The sequence below is a fragment of the Siphateles boraxobius genome, unplaced genomic scaffold, assembly GCF_051911475.1.
Source record: "Siphateles boraxobius isolate OS27281-9 unplaced genomic scaffold, OSU_SipBor_1 55, whole genome shotgun sequence".
NCBI lineage: Eukaryota > Metazoa > Chordata > Actinopteri > Cypriniformes > Leuciscidae > Siphateles > Siphateles boraxobius.
Genome location: NW_027509181.1, coordinates 229,913 through 254,071, shown reverse-complemented (window position 1 = coordinate 254,071; position 24,159 = coordinate 229,913). Strand labels below are relative to the sequence as shown.

Below are 24,159 nucleotides of genomic sequence, written 5' to 3'. Positions count from 1 at the left end.
TATGCATGGCATGTCATTGACCCTTATATCAAACATTCATATATTTACGTTTTTGTGTTGTAAATATTTGTGCTACATTTCACTTGTGTTGTTCAGACTACTTTTATTTAAATAAAAAAGTGAATGCTTTTAAATGCAAAGTTGACAAGATTTCAATTAAGTCTTTTAATTACATAAGATTTATTATATATGATCGAGGCTGTTCATAGCGGCGATGAAAACTAAGCATATTGATGATTAATCACATACCCTGTTTTTTTTTAACAGATACTTGTTAATATGCACTTGCTTTTTAATATGCACAAAGCATATACCAGATTTCCAGGTGATATGGAGAGAGATATAAAATAAAACTAATCAACAAAATGTGAACATCAGTCAAAATTATATTTTCTTTAATCTTCTTCCATTGAATCCTCCAAGTCCTTAAAGCCAAGTTTTTCAAGGGGTTCCTTTGCCATTAACTGTCTGTAAAGTAAATAAAATGTTTACAATTAGATTCACAACTTCAGGTTAAATCATGTCAGGAAAAACTCACCTGTCCATCCTGCACTCCAGATACTCCTTTGACTCTATCCGACAGCACGAGTTGTCAAAATGGTTGTCTCTGAGGCATCGCATATACATCTCTTTGAATGACTTGCATTCACCTATGTACAAAAAATGTGAAAATATATGTGAATTCAAAGTCTTATGATGCGTCCCAATTTGCATATTATCTTTGGGCTGGGAATAATGCATTTCTATGGCAACACCATCAATGCCTCAAATCTGCAGTGGCCAGGTGGTAAAGCCATTACATGGTATAAGTAGGAGGTCTCAGAAAATTCCCAGCTTACAGGTTGTAATTATGAGCTCTACAAGGATGTGAATGCTCTTTACAAGTTAAAACCTTGTAATTAAGGTAATTACAACATGGCGTGAATGCACCTTTAGATAAAGGGGTTAGACCGTTAGAGTGATTAATAATCAATATCTAAATTGACGAAAAGATATTTATTCAGTGTTATCCACATTATATTTCATCTGCAACAGCAATATGAACTTTTGTAAAGATACCTTTGGTCATAAACTTTGGAATGGAAAATTATGCAAACACATGAGAGTTCTCCACACAAAAGACCCACGACCGGCAGATCAACGTGCTACTACATTTCTCTCCTATCCATCTTTTTCCTATGCACCATAACATTTCATGCAACTTATGGGTGTACCTTCCATTTAACTGTAAAAAATCAGCGAAAGGTTTGCTCTATGAACCACAATGATAAGCATTTTTAAAAACTGGGTAAATGAGATAACATTTATTCTTCTCTCCATTCAAACATCGAACACAAGAGTGTTAAATTTCTGGACTAAAAATAACATTACCTTCCAAAGGATCCGAATGCTAGGAATGTGGTTATTTATTTTCAACAATGTGAATGCCTCAGTTGAACATTATTTGTATTAGCAGGCTTTGCAAACAGACTTTTACGATATGGACTGTGTATTGCCACAACTTGTAAGTAACTATGTTAATTTGAATGCCTAATCTGTGACCAGTGATTTCTGATATGTAATGGTTCATGTAGCTACAGTCAGATATTCTTTGTCTATGTGTCAGTAAATCAAACCAGTGACTAAAAGGTCAACTTCACATTGTTTCTCTAAGTGGGATGTTAATAATCTGATATTTAAACTGTGATTAAATTATATATAGAAAGCGATCATAGAACGCTCCCTTTACAAGAGCTGGAGCTGTCAATCAAACAGTGTTAGTTTATCAGTAACTGAGTTCTGGACTCTTGCCAAAACTTGTGTTATAAATCAACGAATCTCTTATTTACATAGTGTTTGCACTGTTAGTTATGATAAAAGCATCCGTTAGTGTGCAGAAATAGAGTTGACTGGATTGGTCGAGTCAATGATGAGATCACTGAAATCATTCAAAACCTAATTTTTCTTGTATGCACACTAAGGAAATTATATTTTATTAAAGATTTTTATTTTTTCCAAAAGTTAATGCACTTTAGAAAGTGAATATAATTTCATTCCAATAAAAGATGCAATGCTTGATTTGGTTTATATTTGCTTCTTGTTTTGTTCTGTTTTGAAGCAGCACTTCACTGACCAGAGCAGTTCGGGTATCCCGTTGGCTGACTTCTATTCTTTGAGTCCATATCCCAGAGAGAGTGCTTGGGATATTTGGATAAGACTAAACAAGGCAGCAGATGCAGCTGAGCAAAGTTTAAGATGGGAAGGCAGAACTCTGATAACAGGAGCAAAGAGGTGGCAGTTATGTTTATTCGTAACTGTCCTGACAAAGAGTTCACTTTTGTTTTCAAGAGTAAACCTGTACAGTTTTGGTATGCATCTGAGGTGCAAGAGCAACTTAACGAGTTATGAGAACGGAAGTTGACAAATCAAGTCGTCAAACAATTCACCACAGTTGTGTCAGAGCCAGATGTTGATGTGTCTATCTTGCCTTCTAAGTCTAAACAGGGTGTGACGGTAACTGACGTTAATCCATTGGACAAAGTCTCGTCTTAGCTGGAAAAAGCATTGGTGTGGAACACTAAGTCTGTGCGGGGCCCCTTGGCTAAACCAATGGGGAATAAGATTCGAGAATGCAGAGCATGTCAAAGCAGTGAGCACAGCACGACTGCTTATTGTAAAATGTATAACTTGTGTTTCAAGTGTTCTGCAGCTGGACATGCCAGATACAACTGTGACAGTCACAGAACTACGTCCAGGGTGGGCTCCGGTCAACAAGACAAAAATCACGTCTAAGGGAAACTAGCCAGCTCCCTTCGGACAGAGGTAGAGTTTGGGCTGTGTAGTAATTCCTCTGAGACTGATATTAAATATGTTTATTCCTTTTCCTGTGAAAGTATTGACAAAACAAAAACAGTGATTTTTTTTAGAACAGCATGCAAGTTGATCAAAGTAGCCGTTTGTTTTATTTGAATGTGTTACTACAGGACAAAGTTGAGCTTCAGGGGATGTTGGACAGTGGCTCTATGGCGACCACTCTGAGCCCGGACGTAGTTCCACAACTCAGAGACGCTGGGGTGCTGGACCAGGCTATCATGAGTTCTTCAGATATTGTCTTGGTGGGTTGTGGTGGCAAACTAACTAGTCTGGATGGTGTATGCAATCTGAAGCTTGAAGTTTACAGGGTCAGTTTCAGTGTCTCAGTCCTGATGTTAAGGAGTCAAAAGGACATTCTCGGCACAAATGTCTTGAAACCTCTATTAAGTCAGACCAATTTTGGAGGGTGGTTAATAGACCTGACTCAGCTATACATTCTGAAAATAGACAATATTTACGCATGCTTTCATGCATAGAAAGATGGAGGGGTGATATGATTCCTGACAAGGTGGGAACTCTGAGACTGAGGTCAGCAGTGACACTCCAGCCAAGGAGCGAACACCGTGTTTGAGGTCGTTTGCCCCCAGGGTCAGTACTGTCTGTAAGGAGCACTGTAGTCATCGAACCAAGTACTTCACGTTGTGTGCATCGGAATGTGCTAGTGGTTGGCTGCCAGTAAAGATGATCAACCCGACCAATGCAAAAATTTTGTTGAGGAAAAAAGCGAAGGTTGCTGATGTGTATCCTTGTGTTGCTTTGGAGGACCTCGAACAAACTACTGACTGGGTGGTTAGCCACAATACAAGTGCGGTGCGTTCTGACAGGTCGTGCGGTAGCCTAACTGTAAGGGATTCTACTTCTGGAGCAAGTTCAGTAGGTGACAGCAGGTTGGATGACCTGGGCTTGCACGATCTACATGTCAAGGATTGCGAAGTGTCTTCCTTTTGGCAAAACAAGCTTGTTGACCTAGTCGAGAATATGAGTGTGTGTTTTCCAGGCACAGTTTGGACTGTGGCGAAGCAAAGGGATTTTGTCATCGTGTCAGAGTTACAGATGACAGGCCCTTTCGTCTTCCATACCGCTGCCTTTCTCCTGCCCATAACTTGAAATTGAAAGGGACTTATTATTGAAAGGGAAATTATTAGGAATACCGAGCAGTCAGTTTGCGTCACCATTGGTCTTAGTGTGGAAGAAAAATGGTAACTTAAGGATATGCACTGATTACCGATGGTTAAACGCACGCACGGTAAAGGATGCTCATCCTCTTCCTCACCAAGTGGATATCCTTGCAGCAGTGTGTAGCAAATTAGCTCAAAAGATATTTATAATAAATCATAACAAATTATAATTAATTATAAATATTTGAATGTTTTAGAATTGACTGTAGCAGAATTAATAGTACAATTATTTAATCAGTTCATTCAATGAACAGAAAGCATAATAAATTATCAATTCTAGGAAATAAGTTATCTTCATGGCCAAGAAAGAATAACTTTTTCCAACTAAATTAAATTAAATACTTGCAGGGTAATAGCATAGGTATAGCTAGATCAAGATGTTTAAGCGACTTTGATATTTTTGTGATTGGCAAACACAGAGACAATCAAGCTTGGATAGACTGGTTTAATAAACAAAACTACGGTAGGCTACACACACACACAACTAAACTAAGAAAAGATTGTATACATAATCAAGAAAGTAAAGAAAAAGTGAAAAAAGGAGAGAGAGCAGAAAAGAGAATGGGAAGATTACAATCAGTTAACCACAAACTATGAGAAAAATCAAAGAATCAGGGTCACCTTAAAGGGGGCACAATAACTTAGAACGCATCTATTGGCGCTTTTCCACTGGATGGTACGGCTCGTCAAGGCTCAGTACGGTTCGGCTCGGCACGACACGGTTCGGCTCGCTTCGCTTTTCCTCTGCGTGGTACGACTCGGCTCGGCACGGCTCGGTTCGCTTTAGCTCGGTTGCTTTTCCACTGCAGTTAGTACCTCTTCAAAGTGGGTGGGATTATGACTGATCGTTATAGTTTATCCGCTCCTCTGCAACCAACAAGAGGAACGTCTGCGCTTCTCGTCCACTGACTACGATTCAGCCATTTCTTTTTTGGAAGTTTTTTTTTCTTCAAGCAAGTCAAGCAAGTAGTTTTAAAACAGATGCTACAGCGGTGGCTGTTACTGGCAATTTAAATCTAGCGTGTTTGATGTCTCCCAAATACACTGACGCTGGTAGTGACGATTCTGTCTGTATGACCAATCAGTGATCTACAGTGCTTCCACGTCACATTTTAGTATCGGTACGGTACGCTTGGAACCTCAACAGAGGTGGTACCATTTAAAGCGAGCCGAAGCGAGCCGTACCGTACCGTACCATGCAGTGGAAAAGCGCCACAAGTGAGCCGTACCGAGCCGAGCCGTACTGTACCATGCAGTGGAAAAGTGCCAAAGCGTCCCATACCGAACCGAACCGAACCGTACCATATCATGCAGTGGAAAAGCGCCATAAAGGCTGCGAACGGGTACTTGCATTGACTTTGGTTGCTGAACAAGTCCAGATGCAGGAGACTCTTGATGATTTGCCAGGAGTGCTCTGAAGCGTTCATTTGGGTTCTTGGGGTGGTCCACGTTGAGTCCAAAGAAATTAACTTGGTCCACATCGAATCCAAAGAAGTTAACTTGAAGATTAAGCTGCCGGAAGAAAACAGGAAACGTTGTCTCAAAGAGATTGAGCAAAGATCTGAACTAATCAGACACTGTTAAAGGTCCTCTCAGTTCACACCTATTTGATGAGGTGACCAATCAAAGATGACCGGGAGAAAGTCTTTGTTCCATTTTATCTCCATTGGCATGTTCATGCTGGCATGGATAAATTGTGCAGTCTTTACACAAAAGTATGGTAAAATATCATGATGCAATTTATCATAACATATTGTACACCATTGATTATAAAAATCAAAAGAGGATTATTTTGATACCAAGAAAGATGGGGATTTGAAGACATTAAAGCAGTGACATATTTGGATATCAACATTTGAAAGTTACTCTAACATAACTAAAGAATCATAACTAGTCATAACTAATAAAACATAGGGGCATGCATAAAACTAGAGAAATACTATAAACATTTGGGAAAGGACTGTGCAACAGCCCAGCAACATTTATGAGAATGATGTTGACTGTGTTTGGTGACCAGAACTTCTTGAGCCTTCTTTGTTATTTAGATGATTTATTGGTTTTCGGGAAGACTGAAGAAGAGAGTTAGGAGAGACTTGAGATGGTGTTTCGGCGTCTAAAAGACCACAATTTGAAATTGTCTGCTTCAAAATGTAGGTTTTTGAGGAAGTCTATAAATTTTTGGGTCATATTTTGTCTGAAAAGGGGGTGGCCAGTGATCCAGCAAAAAATTGAGGCAATCATAAGTATGTCTGAGAAAGATTTGATGGAGTGATTGTGTTACACTATCGGCAAGTAAAATCAGGTCCTTTTTAGGTATGGTGGTGTACTACCAGCCAGAGGTGGGAGTGAGTCACACATGTTCAAGTCACAAGTAAGTCTCAAGTCCCTACCATCAACTTCAAGCAAGTCAACAAGTCGCAGTACACACAACCAAGTCAAGTCAATGGTTCACTTCAAGCAAGTCAAGTCGAGTCCTGTTAAGGGTCAAGTCAAGTCCAAGTCAAGTTACAATACCAAACAGAAAAAATGTTTATATTGGCCTAAACCTTATTTATTTTTGATTACTTTGATTACCTTTCTTATACATTTGTATCATAATATTAATAATATTCATTATTCATATAATTTATTACAGCATGTCATTATGATTATCAAAATGTGAAATTATTATTAATATAATAACAATTATATGAAAAAGTTTGATAGGCCTACATAAGGTAATAGGCCTACATTTGAAGGTAAATTCACAAGTGTGATACATTAATTATATTGGTTTTATAGTATATGTCATATGTTTAACTTTTCTTATATATATTTATTATGCAATATCACGGGCAGACATTAACTTTCCCATTAATAGCCCATATTTGACCGCTTAAATTGATTTCCAGGGGCATTTTTTTCTAACTATGTTCTAACCTTTTTTTTTCTAACCATGCATTTACACCGCAATTACAACACCATACATAATGTTATGAGATTAATGATAAATAAATAAATATTATATTAAATATAATAAATTTAATATAGAAAAAAATTAGATGCTAAAAAATAATAAATTCTATTTTTTTAATTATGAAATTAAAACTGCCAATGGGTGGCGCCAAATCACCGTCTTAATGAGCGAGTCATAGAAGCATTCATTCAACTGATTCGTTCAAAGGGGCGGATTCATTCTGAACTAAGCAACTAGGTCAATGAATCACAAAAAGTTCCTTGTTTGGAACTACTGTCATTGGAGAATGGAGCAAAAACAGAGAATATTTACAATATTATGTCTAAAATGTCACACCACGAGTTTCCGGTTCCGCTAGCGAAAGGATGGCAGCCTAATTTGATAGCTCCCGACGCCGGTGTCTTAAACATATACCCCTAAGTTACTCCTTTTCTGTCTAACTGTCTCAAAACCCGGACAGCGCGCAAAGTTATCGTGGTAAAGTTTGGGAGTTACCGTACAAAAGAAGAGGTTCTCCAGAAAGCATGGCAGAAAAAAAGTAGTATTCTGTGATGAAACGCGTTTCTTTTTTGACCATGACTTTCCAGTTGAAGTGCTTAAAAAACGCAACGAGTACGCGGATGCTAAAAAATACTGAAAAATGAACGCATCAGGTTTCAGACCCCATATCCAGCAAAGATGCGGGTGTTTTATGAGGATGGCACCCGTCTCTACCAGGACGCATCAGAAGCGACGAGAAACATGGCAGCTCGCGGGTTTTCTTTCGTCGCCGTACCGCCTAATCCATTTAAACGGTTCCTACTTCTTTTATTTTTTGGTTAATATTAGGGCTGCAGCTATCAATTATTTTTGTAATCGATTAATCTAGCACTTAATCGATCGATTAATCGAGTAATCGATTTCAGTTAAAGCTGTTATAAGTTATATACTGTAAGTTATAAATTATGCAAGTTATAAAGCTATCTCGTATGTGAATTTTCCTTTAAGATGTTATAATATAACCACTGTAAGCATCTAAGCATATGTGTGTATTCTGGTAGTTTAACGCTGAAGAAGAGCTGTAACGTGACTTGTTGAACACGCAGTACAAGCCGACGCACTTTTTGTTCCGTGCGTTTTAACTGAAAAATGAGTACTCCGAATCTTTATTAAAAACCAACAGGCTGGGGACTTTAATTTTTTGTTGTTGTCTGTATTTGGCAGACGTGAAATACAAACAAGGTCTCGCAAAGACTGCAATACAATATTCGTTCCTCCATCACGTCCCGGTGTGTAACAGTGAATGCATGCTGAAATTATTGTTGCGTGGCTACATAAAAGTTTAAGCATATGTGATGCATTGCTGCAATCGGTCTGACTGGCGCGCGTGTGTGTGTGTGTGTGTGTGTGTGTGTGTGTGTGTGTGTGTGTGTGTGTGTGTGTGTGTGTGTGTGTGTGTGTGTGTGTGTGTGTGTATGTGTGTGTGTGTGTGTGTGTGTGAAGGGGTTCCTTTTTTAGGCTATACTGTCTTGCAATTGAACGTGATAGTTCTGTTACTACTTAAAAATGTCATCAAAGCTAAAAATCATATCTAGTCAAACCGCATCACGACGACATCGCTACAAATACAGTATGGGATTAAAATCAGCGAACATCAATAGGCTTAGACTACGTTACCTTGTTTCAGCGAGTTAAGTGTATTAAGTGAATTAAGTGTGTAATGATCCCACACTTTAGACAATTTCTGCCGTTTATTTACATATTTACTCTCCGCCATTGCGCCAACTAAATTCAAAATATATGCTTCCTGAACAGGTCCGTGTGAATAAACGGTCCGTGTGAAACAATCAAATCCCTGCGCCGCGCCTATAGTGCGCGTCATAGGAATTTAACGAGGCTTCGAGGCAGAGTTTTTGCCTCGAGGAATTTTTGTAATCGAGTAACTCGAGGAATCGTTTCAGCCCTAGTTAATATAATTATGGGTCGGGACAACCAAATTTTGTGTATGTTTATTGCAATACAAAATCTTGCTAGTGTGCGGACAATATATAGGGCCCCGTCTCTGCGACGAGGTGGGACGTCTCCCTATTGGGACCTAGACCATTCAAGGCCTTGCAGGGCTCTCTTGATACGAGCCTCAACCTTGGAAATACATGTTTTATTTTGGTTTCATCATGATAATGATGTCATTGTTTCCTTTGTTCGTTTTTGTTTAATACATGTTCTATGGGAGATTTTGTTGGTGCATAAGCTTTATACAACTAGATATGGTGCATATCTATGCCTTATAGGGGTTCATCAGATAAGAAAAGTATGAATATACAGGACGTTAAGATAGTATCACTTAATGTGAAGGGCATTTCAAACCCAGTTAAGAGAAGTAAAATTGTATCAAAAATGAAGTGGGAAAAGGCTCAGATTGTTCTCTTACAAGAGACACATCTATCTTTAACAGAATATGGGAAAATGAGAAGAATGGGATACACAAGGGCGTATTATTCATCCTATAAATTTGGTCGAAGAAGAGGGGTAATAATTTTAATCTCACAAAAAATACCTTTTGAGTACATATCAGAGATATCTGATAAGGAAGGGAGGTATATAATGGTTACTGGAAAGATAAATAATGCATAATTACAATATGTAATGTTTATGTTCCTCCTGGAAGCGGTTTTGGTCTGTATAGGAACCAGTGATGCGCGGGTCAATGTATAAACAACCCGCACCCGACCGACGTTTCAACTAACCGCCCGCAACTTGGAGCGCAAAAAAAACGAAGAAAATATTGTACCCGACCCACTTCCTGACCCACATTTTTTTTAAAGTAGTTGTGTTGTGCAAGTTACTTCCAAACTGTAATACATTATACATTACTTGTTACTGTTATTTAAAAGTAATTCATTACCTTACAATATTACTGTCTCAGAATTGCAATGCGTTATTATCCTGTATTACTTTTGAGTTACTTTCACCAAAATAGATATACAGTAGAACTTAACATTCTAAGGCTGTAACGATATGCGATATGAAATCGAAATCGCAAAACTCAGATCCACGAACCTGCAGAATCGCGACACACCCCTCCAAGAGTTATCCTTCCCGTCCAGATCCAATGCTACCACATCTTTAAATTAGGGCTGCAACTAACGATTATTTTGATAATCGATTAATCGGACGATTATTTTTTCGATTAATCGATTAATCGGATAGAAATTAAATTAGATTTTTTTATTATTATAACTAAATAAAACCGTAAATCAGGGTATTTATGTGTAAAAGTGTACTTTAAAAAGTGCAAAAGCCACACATTAAGTTTTACTAATATCAATATTTGCATTGTTTTTAATGATAATTGCTGATGGCAAGTTGACAAACATGATTACTGTTAAAAAAATGATATCCAACATATTATGTTTTAACACAATTTTTGTTAAAACACATTTACACAGACATGTTGTTCAGATGTGAATATCTGAACTAAAAACAAACTAAAAACATCTAAAATATATAATTCATTTAATTTTTATTTAAAATTAATTATATATAAGGAATATAAGGATAAAGAATATAATATATATTATATATAATATATAAAAGAATAATATAAGGATACATTGATTAAATAAATATAGAAAGACTGAAAACAATTGTGTGAACGTAGAGCCGCAGTAGATCGCGTTTGAAAAACAATTAAAACTTAGTAGACAAATGCTATAAAAAGAGAACGGAATGGAGGTAACGTTACCCAGCAAGCTAACAGGCTTGAGTAAAGGACAGGAGAAATTATGCATTAGTGCACAAGCATTCGCTGAAAACCACTGAGTACAGTGACTAAAAAACAATATTTTACTGCTGCTGTTATTAACTGCCTTTATATTTAGTGCTTCGCTTTGTAAAGACCGTTTTAATTTAACCTATTTCTGCGGTAGCGCTATTTTAATCCATCACTTACGTTGCGAGCGAACTGATTGCGCAACCTGATACTCGAGACAAAATACAGACATCCCAAGATCCCGGAAGTCCCGGGAGTCTCCCGCATATTGATTGCGGCTCCCTGATGCCCGCGAATTAGTTCAAACTCCCGAAATCTACTATGGAAATCTAGAGCGCGCAAGCAAGAGCGCGCATGCGAGACAGAGACTGCTCCAAACCGTGTAGCGCGCGCGCTCGGCAGAGCCCCTGAGGGAGAGAGACCTTGCGTGTGTGTGCGTACCAGTAAACGCTCCCCGTGACGTAAGCAGACCAACTAATCGATAATGACATTCGTTGACAACGATTTTCATAATCGATTATAATCGATTTTATCGATTAGTTGTTGCAGCCCTAAACCCCATCTTACATTTCAAGGTTTAAATAAAGTTTTGGGAGTTTTTTTTTTATTTAAAACAGCTGCACCGAGTTTAGAGTTTATTTCCTTTGCGATGCAAAATAAGAAACACAGAATTTTATTCTTGCGACATTTTAAATTTGTAATGCCAAAGAAATTGCAGCTAAATTAAACAAATAAAACAGTACAAAAGAAAATAGTCCAAAGCAACAAATTAAAAACATGCGTTTTTCTTTGCCTCTCTGGTGCTGGATCTCTTTTTAGCAAGTTTATTTAGGAGGCTTTCACACTGGCAGTTTAGTTCGGAACAAGGCACGGTTCGCATGAAAAATCGCTAATGTGAATGCTGTCATGTGGGCCCAGGTGCGCACTGGGGTATCGAACCCATGACGACCTGGAGGAGGTGGTCTGAGTTCGGTTAATCCCGAACCTTGCTGCGGTTCGCGTGTATGTGAAAGGCTTCCGCTCGTTACTTTATTTTAATGCAATACATGTTGTTAAATGCGTAGTTTATTCCAAGCACGCTGCATCTTTTTTATGGGCATGAATCACTCTTTTGAGTCGATTCTGTTTAAAGACTTCATCAAACAAGTTGGCAGATCTGTCTAAATCGGTTCGAGAATCAGTTTGAATGATCTGTTCAGTTTCCTGCACGCACCGAATCGTCTGAAGCGCTTTCAATTCACACTCGGCTCGGTCATAACAGGAAGATTTAAGAACATCAAGAGCGTTGGATGAAGTGGCCGTGGCATGGACCTACAATCTAGTGAAAGCAAATCTGCATATGCATTATATTTTTGCAAGCGATGAAGATCTTTATTAGGTGAAATTCTTCGTATGCTGCTGTCTGTGAATGAATGATTAATTTCATTCAGGTAATACATTTTACAAACAAACAGATTATTACGCCACGATAGCACTACTACAAAGTTTCACATTATCCTTTTTTTGACATATACATTCATTTATAGGCTACATTAAATAAGCTAACATTTTCCACAGTTTATGAAATGAACACCCGCCATCCCGCGCACCGTGTGTGTATTGCGCAGTGGCGTGCGAACTCCACTTGAAAATGCCTTTGTCGCATAATATGACGTTTAGTATCGCTGATCCAATAGCAGCCTTCAAAAACGTGAGCAGAAGTTGTTTAAATGCTATAAATTTCAGTTTATCCTTCATTCTAACTTCTTTTGCCTCACTTGACTAACACTAAAAATACGTTTCCATTAATTACGACACTTAATCATGAATAAAAATAAGTGAATAAGTGTTTTTACACGTAACTTACATTTAGAAACTGTATTTGAAACGAATAAATAAGGATAAATAAGTAATGATGCAAAAAAAACATAAGAAAAAACATTTATTGATTATGACTGATTTTATGTGACATGCACAACACCGACTGAACGGACAGATGCAAACAGCGGCGCTGTAGGACGGGTTCGTGTTGATGAGCCGCTAACAAAGTAATCTATTCACATAATGTTCTCTCTTTTAAAATGTAAGCGAGTTTAAATGTCAGCATTATCATATGTCTAAAGAATTGAAGTTTGTCAGATAAAAGAAGAGCTTATTGATGCAGTTCAGTCTGCCTGCTATTTTTTAGTCCAAACGCTACTCCTGATCGGAGGCTGCCGTAGTTATACCTAGATTTAAGCTTCAACTAAGTTTAATGGGTGCAACACAAAAATATTTAGTAGTGCGTAAGTCGTAACTTAGGGTCCATTTACATCAAAACTAGACTAAGTTGTGACTTATACACAGCTGGTGCAACCGGCCCCAGGGGCTCTTTGGACAACAACCTATTTTTTTAACTAGTATTATCGGTCATAACATGTTTTTTCTTCTTTACAATTTTCCATAACGACAACTTAAACATTTTCCATTTTTTTGTTGCTGATTTTATGAAATTGTAAAAAAAAAAAAAATGCTTGACAAAGTGATAGAGTGGACAAATTACTAACAGAGAAGACCACAATCACAAACAACCAGTTACATTATTAGATACTTAACTGGATTTGGGAAAACAATATGTAAAAACACTGCCAAAGAACTTTAAATGCACTTCTTGAACTTTAAACATACATTACTTTCACAATCACTATGTACACTCTCAGTTAGGGATGCACCGATCCGATACTCAGCATGCCATTTTTGCTGGATCGGGTATCGATCAGACGAGGCCGATCCAAATCCAATATTGTGCGTATACTATTCTGTGTTATTGTTAAGCCCAAACACAAAAAACATTATAAAGCACCATAAAGTTTTCGTGCACTATATTACAAGTGTTCTGAAGCCATTATAGTATAATGCGAGATAGAAATGAACATTTAAGTCATTAAATTCAAGATCACGTAAACTTTACCCTCCGCTGCGGCTGTCAATCATTCTTCATTCAGCATTCATTGAAAAGTGTTAGACACTTCAAGTCTGAAGTATAAAATCATTGGTTACCCGTAAGCCAATCACATAACGTTTGGTTATGACTTGTGTTATTCGCCAGCTCAGCCGCATTGAACTATCACTGTAAACACATGTATGATGCAAAAACTAAACCATCGAGCGAAATACCGGAGTGAACATGGCTGACCGAGTTTTGCTGCCTCCTTAACCTGATCCTCCATGAGTGCAACCAAGGGGGACACAATCACAACTATCGCTTTGCCGGCCTTTGGTCTCCCCAGTTTCTCGCTGACGATCAGTAAAATTTGATAAATTAAACTTTTACCAAAACCTGTCGGGAGTAGGGCCACATCACCTTCATTCAAAATGTTTACCAAACACTCTTCTTGTTCAGCCTTCAGTTTGGAAATGCCAGGAATATTCTCCACAACAGAGCGAATTGCGTCCTGTGTCTCCATATCATAGACTGTAAAAAAAATAGCTCCATATCCGCGGTCGTTTTCGACTCGGCGCTTAACGTCTACGTCACGGCTCTCAGCCCGTCCTCTGTTCGTTGATTGGCCGGCTGTTTTCAGGCCGGAGGAAAACAGAGAAATGTCGTTGTCTCAGACTAAGTACAGAAGCGAAATGAAATTGAGTGGAAGTACGAAGTCTGACGTAGTCAGGCTAGGTTACGACAGTCAACATGATGAAACCCTCTCCAAGATGATTCAATGTTACTATTATTATACTTGATCTGTAGATAAAGGTCTATAGTTTTGCATAAAACAACTTTATCTTGTTGGACTTTATTGCTGTAACTTAATCATGTTTCTACCGGGTGTCTGTTAGATCACAACACTAGAGTCCACTATAATTGTTCTTCACACGCACAGTAACTAAAATTTAAAACTGTTAAAAGAAAAGGCTCTAGAAAAACTATTGCATAGATAGATACTGTATAATACACTACGCATCAATATGTCTTTCGTTTGTGCTTTGAACTTTTCAATGCGGACTCGACCAGAGTCCGTCTATGGAGAGTCTTGGAACTTATTAGCCCCGTTGTAAATCATCTTGGTTGCAGTTCCATTAGAATTGGAGGTGATCGCGGGCGAGTGAAGAATGAATGGGAGTCTATGGAGCTAGACGGCTAAAATTTATCCCTTTCTCCTGCTTGTCGTTGAATCAACGTAGATTTTATTGTTGATTCCGCAAGTTCAATATAGATTATAGACCAAAAGTCGAATGAACGAGTACTTATGTCCTTTCGATTTCTTACAGGTTAGGTCATTGTTGGCCGGAACACGCTAGCATTCTGCTATTATGGGACGTCATCACATTTTTGAACGGATTTTTAAAACAGATAAGTGAACTTAAAAATGCAATTTTCAGCTGAGTGCATTTTCTTAGCAGCCCCATAACCACCCCCCCCCCCCCCCCTCCCTTTTGAATGCAACTTTCAAATTACTTGACAAAAAAATTACATCCTGAGAAAAGTGTATTTCTGGGGGTGAAACCCCATAGACTCCTATTCATTCTGCACTCGCCTGCGAGCGCCCCCGCATGGACAGAGACGTGTTACTGCACCCAGTCCAGAAACCGGAAGTAACCAGACAGTGCCAATTCTCTAGCCTGGCAAGCCAGACCTATCAAGATGTTAGGTCTGGGAACTCACAATTGGCATACCTCAATCCGAGGGGCGGGATAAACAGTTGTCCTTCAAATTCCATCTGCACGCAATAGGACAGTGCTACAACCAGAGCAACGGATGGACCAGCCCAACCAAAGCAACGGACGGCTGTGGCTGAGTGAGTCCCATGCGTTTTCCCACCAGCGGATAGTTGATAGGGCTATATTAAACTTTTGCCGTATCCGGTCGTCAGAACTCCGAACACATCTTCCTTTTTTGAAGAATGACTTAAGTGACGTTCTCTTAACTCCAAGTCATCCAGAGTCGCGGCCAAAGCCGATTCGAAAGACCGCTGTTCTCCCGGAAGCATCTTCTTTGTTTTCAAGTAGCAGATCACCAATGGAAATCACGCAGAACCGTCACAACTCTGCCGTCGTTATGTTAAGCCCGCCCACCAACTCTATACACGAGGTGATTGGCCTGACCAGAGTTTGGTTTTTCCAGCTCGAATGCCAACGGAGAGTTGCTAGACCACACTTTGCTGCAAAATATTTTTTGCTGCCGCTAGGGTGCGTCTAGATTTCTAGGCTACCAATTCTCCCCTTATTAGACATTCTCTGACTCGACGCGCTGTGACTCCGTGTTGCTTCAAGCGCATCATTCTGTGCTCGGGATTCGCATAAGCGCTTTGTGCAGCACTGTACTGCAGCCTTTCATATCATAATACAGTTACGCAATGAAAGATTATTAATGGCCTTTCTTGTTCTTTCCTATCTATCATATGTTAGTGCCTCATTAAACAGGTGTGCTATACATTTAAGACATGTCTCAATTGTATAGTAGCTTATAGCTATATATAAAATAATTTATTTTAAATTATTATATACCTTTTTCGCCTTTGTCGCCATTTGCTTTTGGCTTCCTTAGTTGGGGACACTCAATTTTATATTTAACAATATTATTGCAACTTTATTTTCCAATTATCTCTGTAAAGCTACTTTGAAAAAATCTGTATTGTAAAAAGCGCTATATAACTAAAGGTGACTTGACGACTTAAATTTGATTTGTAATTTTAAAACTATGATTTTTCTACTAACTTTTTTTCCCTTTTTAAGTTTTCCCTTAACAGGGTGGGCGTACTAAGGTTGGCCACATCAAATTTGAAAGTTAAAATTGGTAAAATAAAAATAGACCATTAAAATAATAGAGGATCTCACTCACTTTCCCAAGTTGTTTTCCCTCCAAACAAGTGATGATAGCTAGATATATGCCATTAAATGTTTCCAACTTTCATTCAAAGGGGAAGTAGGCTACAAGTCAAAAATAAGAGGGCGGAAAATAAATTGAGGGACAAGCTAAACACCTTGATTATCTAAAATAAATGTAATAATTAAAAAGTATATAAACATTAGAGAGAATATTTACTGATATACTAAACAATGTAAAAGGGTCAATGACGTGGCGTGTCAATTCCGGTGTCCAAAGCATATTAATTACATAAAAAATGTATACATTTTTAAATACACTTCATTAAATGACTCAACTTCCCCCTCTTTAATTACTCATGTGAGAATTCAATATAAATAATTAATCTTGAAGGAACTATTGAGCTCAAAAGTCCCAAAATGTCATTCCGGGTAACTGTCCCGGCTTAAAATCTGAATACAAAAGTATGACAAAAATGTAAAAAATATTAATAAAAGTATTTATAATCTGCCCGGGCATAATTGTATTGATGTTTTCAACGATACCTACAAATATAGTGATAATACCATGTTTATTTACATTTTTATGACAAAGACTTTTGTCTCCAAATTGTGATTTCTCTAATGTCATTCCTGGATAACAGACATAAATTACCATTTTAGACTATAATGCATTTTGGTATGTCATGTGAAAATATTGTATCAAAAAGAAGACCCTGAAGGAGCACCAGAACATGTGCAAATGTGAGTAAGCTTCTCTTAAAATTGTGATATTTTGACCTTTTCGGTCACTTGTGCACTTTGTAGCAATACCATGTGTCCTTTTGGATAACACTAATAAAACATTTATAATGTGTTTATATTAAAAAACTATCTATTTGATCTAAAAGATTACCTTATAGCGATGATAGCTAAGTTGTATTTTTCCATGGTGGTTAAGTTAGTGCCTGATTATAAAGAAAAAATATTTGTTTTGTCATTCCTGGATAACAACATGTCATTCTTGAACAACAAAAAAACTCTGTTAGCCAGGACATGTCATCCGTTATCCAGAATGACATAAGCGTAACAATCTAGTTTTTAATTAACATTTGTAAACTTTTAGGCATAGTTATATTATTAACATTAACATTATTTACATAATTGCATGTTTTTTTGCCATATTTTTGCTGTCATTCATCTTGATTTCATATGATTCAATGAGTCACATTCAATTATCTTTGAATTGAATTTTGTAATGTTAATAATAATGTAATGACAAATGATGTAGTCATATTTATTAATTGTACCCCATTTTGGTAACACTTTATAATAACTGCATGCTATTAATCATTAGTTAAGCATTAGTAAACAGTTAATTCATAAAGCATTAATATACATTAATGTTTATAAATACAGCTATAAATGCTTTATTCTTGATTTATAAGCATATCTATAATGTGTTTAATAATTGTATTTTCATACTTCGTCAATGATCAATTTATAATTTCTAAATGAAGTATAGCATTGTTTACAAACCAGTTATTTGGGAGTTGATAAGTAATTCATAAGACCACTTAGAAAGTGTGAGCAAATGTAGTAAATTCAGGTAGTTATAAAGACATCTTATAAAAAACATTATTTAGACATAGTTATAGTTACTTAGTGTGTTAGTAAATGCTTTATTAACATATCTTTATACTGTAATTCAGGGTTAATTCGGGTAGCTATAAAGCATTTAGTAGTGGTCAGTTAACTATTTTGTGAGCTCATCTAAAGTGAGGACTAGTTATGCCTTGTAAAGCATTTATAAAGGAGATTTATGGCTCGTTTCCACTGAGCGGTACGGTACGGTACAGTACAGTTCGGTTCGGGTCGGTAAACCATGATCCGGCTAGCGTTTCCACCGACAACAGTACCCTTACTTGATAGTAGGGCTGGGCGATAAATCGATTTTATCGATTAACTCGAATGTGTAGTTTACGCCGATTTTTTTGAATGAAAATCGGTTTTCTCTTTAACAACCGCCGACGCTCCCATCTGGGCTCCCGTAGTTCCGACCGGGCTCAGCGCTTGCCATGATAGAGATGCACAAACAACATGGCAAACGAGCAAGACCGCGGCAGCAGAAGCACACCCGTCGAAAACATTTACAAGCTAAACCCGCAGGGCCGCCAACTCTCACGAGTTCACTGTGAGAGACGCAATTCTGTCACTTTTTACACGCTCTCACGCCACACATCTATTTTCAAGCAAAGAGGACACTGACACCGACAGACAAGACGGAGCAGATTACTATCGATATGAAACAGATTCTCAGCTCTCAGATTCTGTCAATTTTATTACAAAATTCAAACAATAAACACCGTTTTTGGCACTTGTAAATGTGACGTGAAAGAACGCTGGCAGATCTCAGTTCAAGCGGCACGTGAACCGATCATCTGTTACTCTTTACTACCAACTTACCGAGATGTAATAAAATCGATCGATCAGTGTTTTACAACCGCGGAAAGATGTCCATAAAACAGCTGGAGAACAACATATGCCACGTAACGTTACATTTACCTCAGGATGGCTTTTAATGACCCATAGCACGCATGTTAGTTAGACGCATTATAAAATAAAAAAACGCATTATATTTAATTTGAGATAGTTTTAACCTTTAATAATACCAGCTGACAGGGCTCTCTGTATGTTTACAGCATTAGGTGAATTTTTTTTTTTTTTGGGGGGGGGAGAACAATTAACACATTAACGTATCTACTGTACCTATTTATCCAAAGGAATTTATACTGAATCAAGATCAGAATCAAATCACAAGAATTGAAATTATGAAATTTGTGTTAAGCATTAATAAAAACAGTAGCATACCAGTAAACTTAATAAAATTATGTTTAGTTACCAAATAATTTGACAATCACAATAAACTTATTGTGATGCAAGTTTTTGGTTTTTTTTTTACTCATCCCCCCAATCCCAATCCACCCATTTTATTTTATGTTACATTTTCACTGTTTTCACAGACAGGGTCTGTCCTCTTGTCTTTTTGGCTTGTTGTTTCTGATTGCACTTTAATGGAGATCAAATCCCAGAAGGGCATATTATAACAAAATAAAGTAAAACTTGTTTTGAACAATTTCTTTGTCATCTGCAGATTGATTTTAAGTAGGGAAAGAAAAAAATCTATTTAAATCGTAAATCGGATTTTTTGTGAAAAAATCGGGGATTTTTTTTTTAGGCCATATCGCCCAGCCCTACTTGATAGGCGTGGTGTTTGCCGGAAAGAAGCGATCAACGTCATTTTCGCGCGAAGAAGAAAGCAACATAGTAAACAACAATGGATGATATACAGCAGATCATGTTCTTGCTTCTCTGCATGTTTGTCACAAGAAACAAGCACCGACATTAGGCGTTTCTCAATACCAAGTACGCAAAGTTCGGACTTGCCAAGACCGACTCAGGAGAATGACTCCCGAGGACGAGTAATTCTGCTAATGGAACAGCGCGTTCTTGAAAGCGCCACTCAGCTCGCTTTGCTACTCCGGTTATCTCAGTAGTATGTACATTTTAGGCAACAATGAAACGAAATATGTTATAAAACACCTGCTTCTTTTCGATTTCATTTAAATACATTTTAAACATTGTAGGCACACAAATGTGGTTCAGGCAACGCATATTGATTAGATTCACTGCATGTATAACGTTAGCCTATTTATAACAAAACTAAATAGCCTATAAAACACAACCCTGCCTCTTTTCGTTTAAATTAAAAAATATTAAACATATTCCAGGCAATATGTGCATTTGTACAAATGCTGCAATAAACAACATTACAGATGATCTTGTAATAAAATAAAAAATGACAAAACTCAACCCTATCTCTTTTTGTTAAATTACAGTTTTATCAATAATAGCCATTATAAAAGAATAAGTAAAAGGTACAAAAAGCTACACAATAAAGCTTTAATAACATAAAGCAAACAATTCAGACAAATTCAGTGCTCAAGTATATGAAACTTCACTTAGCCTTCTGCCAAAACTATTGGCCAGGGAACGAATAATAGATTCACAAGACCAAAGATCGCCTGTTAGGTCTATACAAGACGAATTATATCTCATGTTTAACCATAGTCAGCGGCAAACATCAGCACGACTAGCCGAGGAAAGGCTGTTCAAGTCGGGGAAAATGAGCACCGAGCGCCCGGTGATCGCCTGGAATGGATCTCAGTCAAATTATCATACATCTTTATAAATAAACCACAGATTTGAGCTTTAAAAAACTACATTCTCGCCTGAAAAACTCTTAAAGGAGAACTCCGGGCAATTTTTAAGTTAATCTTGATCGTTAGACCTTTGTGAGTACTGACTATAGAAAAAAAAAACGAACCGGATTGGTGCTTGCTACGCGGAGCTGCGACCGCGAATGCCCAGAGCTCCCACTCAGCTAAAACGGCAGCTATGGGGGCATGGACATAAAGAGCGTTTTTGAGCCTCTTAACAGACACAAAATGCAATTAAAATGTCTGTCCAACATGAACAGGGACCCTACATGTGAACAAGATGCGTTTAGCAACTTAGCCATTGTTTCAACTCACCTAAATAGTCTTTTAGACGGCAAGCTGTAGTCTCGCGCTGCAGTCCCGTGCTGTAGCCAGAAAAGGTAAACAATGTCCAGGTGGGAGGAGCGTTGATCATGTGCGACGAGTTATGATAAGAGTTGCTTACAAGTGAAGAAGAAATGGTTCGTGTTTGTCCCTTTCCGAATTGTGGCAACCGAATACGAAAATATAAGAGCTTAAATTTTCATCGTCTTCCTTTCCATGACCTCGAGATTCTGCAGTTGTGGCTAGTTGTACTTCAACTTGATGTGCAAACTCCCGTAGAAGTACTACGCGCTAAAGATTACCGCATTTGCAGTGAACACTTTGACAAGGATGACTACACACACTCAACACAGCGGGGCCGTTTGAAGAAAAATGCCATTCCATGTACGAATACTCGTCGCACATGATCAACGCTCCTCCCACCTGGACATTGTTTACCTTTTCCGGCTACAGCACGGGACTGCAGCGCGAGACTACAGCTTGCCGTCTAAAAGACTATTTAGGTGAGTTGAAACAATGGCTAAGTTGCTAAACGCATCTTGTTCACATGTAGGGTCCCTGTTCATGTTGGACAGACATTTTAATTGCATTTTGTGTCTGTTAATATGCTCAAAAACGCTTTTTATGTCCATGCCCCCATAGCTGCCGTTTTAGCTGATTGTGAGCTCTGGGCATTCGCGGTCGCAGCTCCGCGTAGCAATCACCAATCCGGTTCGTTTTTTTTTCTATAGTCAGTACTCACAAAGCTCTAACGATCAAGATTAACTTAAGAATTGCCCGGAGTTCTCCTTTAAAACTACATTTTGTGACACAATAACAGTAGTTTTATATTTCAACTGTATATTAAAAAAATGGCGCTTCTAATGTTCTAATGTCATTCCCCTTGTACCACGCGCAAGTGACGATTCTCTTTAAGCCAATCAACGTTCTGCAGTGAGTCTAGCTCCACCTTGTAGTACCGTACCACTGTGCTAGGTACCCCAACGGAAGGGTACCCAAAACGTGGTACGGTACGGTTCGGCTTTTTGGTACCATTCACAACTTTTGACAGTGGAAACGCAAATAATTGCGTACCGTACCAAACCGTACCGTACCGCTCAGTGGAAACGAGCCATTAAAGACTGTTGAATATTTCTATGTTCTGAATCACTGTGTTGTGTTTGTTTCCTTTTTCTGTTTAGAAGATAACGGAGTCTTTAAATCTATTTATAAATGCTTTACTAGGCATAACTAGTCCTCACTTTAGATGAGCTCACAAAATAGTTAACTGACCACTACTAAATGCTTTATAACTATCTGAATTAACCCTGAATTACAGTATAAATACATGTTAATAAAGCGTTTATTATCACACTAAGTAACTATTACTATATGTCTAAATAATCATATGTATGAATGTACATTTTAATACTTTATAATCATTTACATACACTTTCTAAGTGATCTTATGAACCACTGACAGTTCCTACATAACTGGTTTGTAAATAATGCAATACTTCATTTAGAAATGATAAATTGAAAAATAATAAAGTATGAAAATACAATTATTAAACATTATAGATATGCTTTTAAATCAAGAATAAAGCATTTATAGCTGTATATAAAATATGTTAATGTTTTATCACAAAATGTATGAAATGCTGTTGCATTTAAGTGTTGGCTAAATTAATCAATTTACATAAAAAAATGTTGATTGATTGACACGTTTTTAACGATTTAAAAAAAAGTTAGTGTTAGTTTAGTGTTTCTTACTTTGTTTCAAGTTTGAGTGATGGAAGGAAAAATTATACCGAGGATGGTTTTCATGGCAATCCTGAAAAATATTGCAGAATGTCCTTCCGTTTATTCCGGCTAACAATGACACAGGAAATTAATTCAACCCGTATTTGTATGTTAGATTACACAATTCTGTTTTTTTTTTTTTTTTTTGAGTTAAAGATAAAACAAGTCTTATTTACTTTATTGGAAAACATTTTTAAACATTTCCTAGCTTTTTTTTAAATTTGGTTCTGAATTTTGAGTTATCAGCAGCCAAAAATGAGCCCATGTCTATATGAAATCCCAAATTGATTATATTAATTATTAAAATGAATTTGTCCGAGCACTAATTGTTTGTTGAGCACCAATTATGGATATCAGTACATTTGTATATGCCAACAATGGTAGAAATGTAAATAATTTAAAAATTCATTATGTTACCCAGGAATGGCATTTTCATGGGGAAAAAGATCTGATTCACCAAAAAAAATGGTTAATTACATTCTTGAAATGTGTACATGTCATTGCATTACATACACAACACTCTAGTAAGTATAGAAAGTCCAAAATTTTTTTTTTTTTTGCCAGTTTTTTTTTTCACATTTTAATTCCTTATCCATCATTCACCCAAAAATGGAAAAAAAAATCACATGCATTAAGTGTTGCATCTATCATAAAATTGGGATAAACAGGCCTAGGGACATTGGAAAAAATGTGATATATGGTAATTCAAAATGCTGTAAAAGTCTCATATTAGAATATTATTATTTTTTCAATCAACTCCAATATGCTTAGAATTCAAATGTCGTTATTAATGACTAAGACATGTTAAAATTTATATTGTTCCACATTTAAGGCATAATGGTATGATCTTAGCTGGGGACACAAGGCACCGAATCCCAGGGACAAAGCGACAGAGCGGTCCGTTAAAGACGCAATTATGACGAAGTAGTATCTCCCAAAACTTCTACTTTTTCTTCACAAAAACAGTAACTTGTAGGGCATAGTATAAGTAAGCGAATTGGGACGCAGAAATTGTGACTGCTTGTTGTTCAACGGTGCATGCACTTAATCACTTACCGAAATGATCCAAGGGAAACGCTCCTTTGTCCGGTGGACGGGGACGGAACGTCTTGGTTCCGAAGTTCATCGCTGTTGACATTGTTTCTTAATATAAGGTCTGACTACAACATTTACTGATAAAGAAGGACGCACTGTTTGGTTTTAATGGGCACTCATGTGAAGCTGTGAATTAAGCAACAACCAGACGGTTTACTTCCTCTGGAATAGCTACTA

The 24,159-nt window shown here is 37.4% G+C and overlaps 1 protein-coding gene across 1 annotated transcript; it reads right to left on the bottom strand.

Annotated features, from left to right (window-relative positions):
* Positions 1–251: 251 nt before the first annotated feature.
* On the bottom strand, positions 252–24,159 carry cox19 (cytochrome c oxidase assembly factor COX19). The gene is made up of 3 exons (XM_077205804.1): positions 23,944–24,159; positions 539–650; positions 252–468 (listed from the first exon to the last, which is right to left on the bottom strand). The coding sequence occupies exons 1-3, from the start codon at positions 24,023–24,025 to the stop codon at positions 396–398; spliced, it is 267 nt and encodes an 88-aa protein (XP_077061919.1). The 5' UTR covers positions 24,026–24,159; the 3' UTR covers positions 252–395.

What these genes read in the sequence shown, in the direction of transcription:
- cox19 (XM_077205804.1), bottom strand. Translation starts at nt 24,025, where the DNA reads ATGTCAACAGCGATGAACTTCGGAACCAAGACGTTCCGTCCCCGTCCA. An exon ending in GTTTCCCTTGGATCATTTCG is followed by an intron (nt 651 to 23,943) that starts GTAAGTGATTAA and finishes TTTTGTACATAG; the next exon opens with GTGAATGCAAGTCATTCAAA. An exon ending in CTGGAGTGCAGGATGGACAG is followed by an intron (nt 469 to 538) that starts GTGAGTTTTTCC and finishes TTTACTTTACAG; the next exon opens with ACAGTTAATGGCAAAGGAAC.